We start from the raw sequence: 7887 nt of genomic DNA, 5'->3' as shown, positions 1-7887 counted from the left end.
GATGAGAATTTTGAAACATGAATAAAGCTGACATTTTTGTGATAAGCCTTACAAAAAAAGTACTGCAGTGCATTAACAAATTGACAGTCACATCATTTTCTGAGTTTCAGTAAAACTGCAAGATCATAGTCATATTTTATGTGGTATTGCATATATTTAGAGATCACCCAAGTGATCAATTAAGAAATAATGCTGTAAACTGAGTTTGGTAAGTAAGACGAGATGGAGTCCTACACTCAATATTAGTCAGTAAATATGGATAAACTTCAACACCATTCCTCTCTCAAAGATAAGTGATGAGCCTCTTTCCTGCATTAGCCAATTATGTCTTCACTTCAGTTTTAGTCTCTCTCCCTCTTGCCAATATATTTTCTCAGAACTGTGGATCTGAATGGTGCTAACTGAGAGAGAGATTAAAAGTTCTTACTGGTTTGTCTGGAAACAGAGCATGCTGTGGGTCTTTGGGAAGGAACAAAATGGGTAACACATAAGAGCAATAAACTTCAGTACTCAAAAATAACTGCACACTTAAACCATCAGCTGCTAGTAACAGCAGAGATGTTCTGCCAACCTTACCTTCAGGGTTTGTTTTTTTGTTTGTTTGCTTGTTTTTCTTTTTGCTAATGCAACAGAATCTGTAAGGAATGTGATTCATTTATCTTTAAGCACAATTACCAAGGCAGTCACATAAACTGGGGAGGTAAACAGGTAAATGTTGCACAGGAAATAAGCAGTTATCATATTGTTGAGTTTGATTTTCAGACAGTCTTCTTCACTATGACCTTTCTCATTGTGTGGCTTTAAAATACAGGTAAGTGACACCTTTTTCATACTTTAAACTCTATTAAATTGCGGTGGATTTACCCTGGACAACAATGAAACATCTGGATAGCTTCTCTCGTTCCCTTCTCCCATGAGATGGGAAAGGAAGGAAAGGAAAGCAAGACTCAGGTATCAAGATAATGACAGTTTAAAAGGGAAAGCAAGAGTTACACGCACAAGCAAAGCAAAACCAGGACACCATTCAGTATTTCCCCTCATCAGGCAGATTCCAGTTACTTCCTGCAGGGCAGGGCCTTACTCAGAACATACAGTGGTTGTTTGGGAAGACAAACATCACAACCACAAACATCTCATCTGCTTTCTTTCCTCCAGCTTTTATAACTTAGCATGGTGTAATGATATGGAATATCCCTTTGGACAGTTTTGGCCCACTGTCCTATCTACATCTGCTGCCAAGTTTTTGCCCATCCCCAGCCTACTCGCTGCAGGGAGAAACCCTTGGTTCTGTGCAAGCTTTGGTCAGTGACAGCCAAGGACTGAAAAGTTATCAGCACTGTATTAACTACCAATGCAAAGCACAGCACCATACAGACTCCTATCTCCAAACTCACTTCTATCCCAGCCAGACCTAGTATACATATTTAGAATAAATTCAGTATGAATAAGATTCAGGTCCATATGATCTCATGAAAAATAACAACAAAAAACTATTAACAAGAAATTAATTAGTAATTATTTTCTTTCTTGATAATTTATTGATCTCTTGTATTCTTTTCATTTTGTCCTTGGGTTTGCAATGTAACTATTTACAGTTATTTTATGAGGCTAAGTGAAAAGTGAAGTAAGACAGAAGAATGTCTTCATACATTTTCCTTTACAATTATTTTAAGTTGTTGACATCTTATTTAGACACGTGGATATTTGGCTTTTCCACGTATACGAATTTAATAACACTTTATACTTTAATTCAGGTTATGTAGCTGTCACAGATTCATGAGGATAACTTTTCAAAAATACACATCACTGCATACAGAGAAAAATTCATGATTCACTGGCTCATTCACAATCTGGTGGAATTTTTGTTATCTGCATCTACATTTTTGCTAGGTATTAAACACATGACTCAATGAGAAGTGATTCACAGGCTTAAAACAGGCAACAAAAAAAGTTATGGAAAGTCAACAACTAACCTGGAGAAAGAAAAACACAACTAAAGCTTTTACCTGGCACAGATACTCCATACACGTTTGCTTCTTGTATGAAGTCCAACATTACAATGACATCAGAAACTTCTGTAGTTGCAACATTCTCCCCTTTCCATCTAAAACATGTGAATAAATAATTTAATCCCAGGAAAACATATGGATACCTCCTCTTAAAACCCCATTAAATTTAGTAGGCACTCCATTCATTTCAGACTAACAGCACCTCAAATTTGTTCCTACTTGTCACTCTGGTATATTACTGCGATCACCAGAAGACAATGTTGCAATTCAAATGTTACTGGTTAACAGGTACTTTGGACATTGAAAGGTTGATACAATAGTTCACAAAAAGACATATATCTAAATGTATCAAATGTAAGGTATCTACTATTTGATACATTTTGCTACAGTCAACATCCAACTTCCTTGCTTACCATCACTAGTTACATAGCTATTGAAAGGAGTGTTCAAAGACCTGGAATGTCTACAGAGCATTCTGGAAATGAGCTATTCAAATCCACAGGAACACTTTTGACAAAATTAAGCCCCTATCATCCACTTCATTATAAACTACAGCACAATAGTAATAAACTGCACACTTCTGGTCAAAAACAAATACATCAGTATTACTCTATTCTGCATGCTTTTAATGAAGAAATGTGAAAAGAAACCATGATTATACCTGAAAGTATCTCCAATCCTGTCCCAAAAATATAAAAAATTGTCCTGGTCTTGAACCATTAGGTCTCCAGTGTTAAAATAAATATCTCCCTTCTTAAATACCTCACAGAGTAATTTCTTTTCCGTGTGTTTCTTATTGCCAGCATAACCAAAGAAGGGATTCTTCGCATTGACTTTGGAAATGAGAAGACCAGCCTCACCTACACAGAGAAGTTCAAAGAACATAAACCTAAGGCATGATTGGACATCTCCTGTACTTGACATGAATATTACTTGCTATATTGTCCACTCAAATTCCCAGTCATCTGCATTTCTTCCTGATGACTCATCAGTTTTCTCCCAGAACTGTCATCTGTCAACTGTAAGATCACTAGTACACTTACTGTCCTCTCAAAGTGCACAATTCCAGTTAATTTTATATCCCACTCTCCACACCTCACTGAATTTTCAATGATGAGTCTCAGCTTCATCAGCTTCCTACCAGAAAACTAGTGTTAACAAAAAGTAGGTGCTTGACCCAGACATTATTAGTCTCCTTGCAGAAGTTCTGAGAACACTTCTTAAGAATTTTCATTAAAGTGATATAGCAACATTGTTTTTTTTCTGGATTAAAATATAAAAGTTTGAATACAATTTTTTTTCCTTAGAAACCAGAGAGATGGGGATAGGATTATCCTGTTCTGCATTTAGAGTATCAGGGTGATCACTGAAAGGGGAATAATTGTATGAAACAACTTTTTCGGGAGGAAGTTCTGAGCAACAAAGCTTAAGAGTTACATTACTTTGTATCAGAGAGAAGAATTATAACTATGAAAATCTATTTTACATATAAATAATGCAAAATGACACCCCTAGAGACAATTTCCTATAAAATTTCAGGTTTGGGGGACCATAATTTCTTCAAAGTGTCCACTTTTGTTTACCAACTGTTAAAGAATCTCCTAACTCCTTTCAAAAATCTGCTTCAGCTCCCTGTTAAAGCTGTCTGCCTGATCTTTAATATGAGTTTTTCTCACTTCAGCTTCAGATGCTACCTTCCCACAGTTCCAGAGATGCTTCAAGTATCTAATAAACACTTTGAAAAATGGTATAATCAAGAGATACCAGATATTTCATAAGTATGTTGAACATCAAATGACAGTTATAATCAGGCAGCCTCTTTTTCATTTATTCTAATTTATAAGCTGAATCACATCACTTAGTCAGAAACACTTAATCTCTCATTTGCTCAAATCCACCAGTCTTTCCTGTAGATCTCTTAGGCAACCATCTCCCTAAGTTAGCCTCGTTTAAAAAACACAGATGTCATTATACCATATAATCACTTTTTAACATTGCTCTTCTATGAATATATCCAAGGATCTTCTGAATTCTTCTTGTGTCAGCACTGGCATGTTTAATGATGTTTCATGTAGGATCAAAAAACATATTGCTTTTTCTCAGAGCAAAGGCTAATAGTAGATGTTGGCATATTACAGCAACACAATAGCAAGGCTCCTTAAAAACATTGTCTGGAGTATTTGTATTAAAATCGATAGGCCATAATGTCCTATTAAAATACCTACTTACCTTTCTTAACTTTTTCACACCAACCATGCTTATTTCTAACCGGTTCATCTTTTTGGAAATCATACTTGATTAAATCAAACGGGAAAAAAAGCTAAAAAAGGGAAAAAGTCATCAGTTACTCATCTACACAGTGACATCTGGTGGCAGCAAATACAAGCAAGGAAACCTGAACTACAGTCATCCTCATCTAAATGAATGCAGTTTCATTTAAAACTGAAAATACTCTGTATGCAAACTTACACCATTTCCTGGAGTTAAGCAACATCAGAACACTTTTATAAATGAGGACAAAGAACTGTCCTTTTGTTAGTTTTCATAAAAATAAGTTATGGGATCCACAGTATCATTGGAAGAACCTACATTAGTCAGGGTAATAGAAGCATATTAGTGACATTTAATGGTGGTGGCTGATATGAAGTGTTCTTGGGGTCTTTTGGCACTGAAAACAACTGACAAAGCAAAGGCCTAAATCTCCACACAAAGGGAAACCTGTTTCCTGCTGGGCTTTACTCTTGCTTAACTAGCCTCAGTTCTTTCCTCACACTTTCTCAGGCTGGTTTATGGTGGTAGAAAGGATTACTAGCAGAAGCTTAAGCACCCCCATGGCTCCAAGTAAGCTGAAGGAGAGAACTGGATACTCTTATCAAAACTACAAATTTAAATACTTTTTTCTTTTTTCCTCAAATATAAGTGTCTGACTCTTATTTCACTTTGTTTTTCTACTGTGATATATACCCAAACTGGACCTTTCAGAGACACTGACAGATACCGTATGCCTGATAGTATTTGGACCACTGTGCTAGCAGTTTATTATTTCAAGGAGAGAGTTTTCCCAGCTTGGGATTCTGATTTCCCTTTTCATAAAGAATTTCTTTATCAGCAACCTTTAACAACCAGTCAAACCAAGGATATGTAATTGTCTTCTCCTGGAGAAAATTTGGCAATCAGAGAAAACAGGTTTAAGAACATTTGAAGACACACTCGCACTCTTCGCAATAAAAAAACCCAATGTAATTTAAGGATACATTTATGAAAGTGACTGAAGTAAAGGGCAGGATACTAAAACATAAACCTCTTTGCTTTCCTGCAACTTAAATGAAGAGTTACATAATTACTTCATCCTAGTTTGAAATGTTGCTGTAACTATATCAAATAGTTTTATTTTCAAGGAAGTCTGAATAAATATCAACTTGAATCAAACATCAATCCCACAATTTCAGTCTCATATGTACAAAACAATTTCACTGAGTCTTTTCAATGTTATGCACTGTGTTTTCCTTCTACCCTGAGTCTGAAACAAAAACATTTTTTGACAGTTGGTCAAAGGAAAAAGGTCATAGCCCACAAAATAGTGGTTCAACAATGAGACACTATTTTAATGAAAGGTAACCTTTTGAATAACTACAGACTGTGGCATTTATCAAAGTCAAGAATTTGAGATCCAAAAAGTTTACCTTAATTAGAAAATAATTGTTTTATTCTTGAGGAACAGAATGGGAGATATCCATCATAAACATAAGTAATTTTTTTTCTTAGAGCCTTTTCTTGTGGCTGTCTATATTTAAATGTTGCTCTTTTTCAATTTCTTTTTTACATTTATATTTATTACGTTAATAGGTTTCATATGACAGACCAAGTGCAATAAATAATATAAATAATAAGAACAAAATGGTATAAAATTAAATGCTATTCTGTTTTTGTGTTAAATAATACATCATACAAAGTAGTATGTTGACAAGATACAGCTATTGAGCTCTGAAGGAATGAAAATTATTCTGAGTTGCTATAAACACTCAGAAATTGTAATTCAGTATCTGAGATAATCTGAAAACTGTTGAGACTTTAAACATTTATGTTGCTGTATATACCTTTTGGTGCCTACAACTTTAGAGTATTAACTATGTCTATTCCAGTTAGGTTTTTGAAACAGCAGTCATGGGAATACATAATTAAAAGGAGAAAATACCACATATGGTATTAAATATGCATAATGAAACCATATAGATTCTGTGCAAACAGCTGTGTCTGTGCACAGCTCTTTTCCAAACCAAATCAATCTATGATTCTAAGTAGCTTTGTTTTTCATATTAAATACTAGAGAATGAAAGCCCCACAGCGAAGTATTTAGTCTGGGTACAGACTTACATTTGGTTTACCTCATTGTTTAAAATTTAATGTGAAAAAGGACCTAAACTGTTGAAGCATTACCATGTTCTTTTCACAGAGTGCTGCAGGCAACATTCATAACTTTAGTCTACATTTTACTCCCTGAAGCACCACATAAATGTAGCAACCAAAAAAACATTATTTAGCTAGTTGACACTTAAAATGAGTTGATCTGCAACATTGTCTATTACTATGCTGTCAGGGTGTTATCTAAAAACAGCATCCTTTCCCCTGCCCTTTTTTTTTTTTTTTAATTGACTGGAAATATGTGAGTTTAAATATCGCTTTGAAAATAGTTTTGAAATTCCTAAAGTTTCAAGTTACAGAACCCCTATCAGAAAACAAACATCACAAGCTATGCATTTTATTACTTGTTTTAGAGATGAGATATTGTTGAATTCTCTGGGAGAATATCTGTTTATAAAACAAAGCATTACCTCTACTAGATTTAGTTTCAAGCATCTTTAAAAAGTGAAATGTAAGAAAAATTCTGGAGCATAGTATCATCCCATCTTAGAGATGTACTTGTAGTGCCTTATTTATGCCGTAAAGAATAGACGCATATTTCCTCCACATAGTTTCGTTAGCCAAAGTAAACAAAACTAAGAAAAAAAAATTTAAACTATGTGTGATATTAACTGAATCAACACACATAATAATAAAATACCTTGGAATACACTTATAGTGCCTTAGATTATTTTAGCTCAAAACTAGTCAAATGAGCAGAAACAACAATAATTTCCATTGGCCAGTGAACTTAGGAGCTTCCATTGCTTGGATTTACACATGCCAGTATTCTTTCTGTGCATACAGTTTTCCAAGACCTGAAGATTTGCTCAAAACTTTGTTTAGTTTTAAAATAGAAAGTACCTCTTCTGCCACTTTTTTTATTACTGCATGAAAAAAGTGTATAATACTAATTCTACATTGATGTGTGAAAAATATTTCATATGCTGAAAAGATTTAAGATTTGTTAGAAGAATTAAATGTTTCTCAGCTCAAAATTGATTTTGATCTATAGAGTTTTGAGCAAAAGAGATTTAGATTCCTATAACAGTTGGAATATCTGTGCCTAAAGTAATGAAAAATTACATTTATAAATAAAGTTTGGGCTACTTCTTTTCTTTTACATGCTGATTTTCAGGTATACTTGCCAAGAGTCATTTTTAGGCCTTCTTATAAGCTTCCTTGGATCTCATTAGTCTCACACTCCCTTGTCGTCTGTCATCTCTCAGAATTTATTTCAGATTAAGAAGGAGATTTACATACATTTTATTAAACATGACTGAGGGTCTTGCAGACTTTTCCCATATCATATTTATATAAATGCACACATAATGTATGCAACATATAACTAACATATATATATAATATATAACTGACATATGTATGTCGATTGTAAATATTAAGCAGTAATTTATTATATTACTATGTTAATTTACATACTATCCTTCATGTAAAACATTTTAAGTTTTACTGGCTA

General features: G+C 34.1%; 1 protein-coding gene across 1 annotated transcript in view; it reads right to left on the bottom strand.

The window, feature by feature from the left end:
- Nucleotides 1–7887, bottom strand: part of LOC103799899 (long-chain fatty acid transport protein 6-like) — a 38799-nt gene that overhangs the window by 2286 nt on the left and 28626 nt on the right. The window contains 4 exon segments of the mRNA XM_009072252.1: nucleotides 511–588; nucleotides 2010–2104; nucleotides 2671–2869; nucleotides 4239–4329. Coding sequence (XP_009070500.1) covers nucleotides 511–588; nucleotides 2010–2104; nucleotides 2671–2869; nucleotides 4239–4329 — 463 coding nt within the window.

This window comes from Acanthisitta chloris, unplaced genomic scaffold (genome assembly GCF_000695815.1).
Source record: "Acanthisitta chloris isolate BGI_N310 unplaced genomic scaffold, ASM69581v1 scaffold16373, whole genome shotgun sequence".
NCBI classification, from domain to species: Eukaryota; Metazoa; Chordata; class Aves; order Passeriformes; family Acanthisittidae; genus Acanthisitta; species Acanthisitta chloris.
Note: the sequence above shows the minus strand (reverse complement) of the source record. Positions and strands in the feature narration are given on the sequence as shown.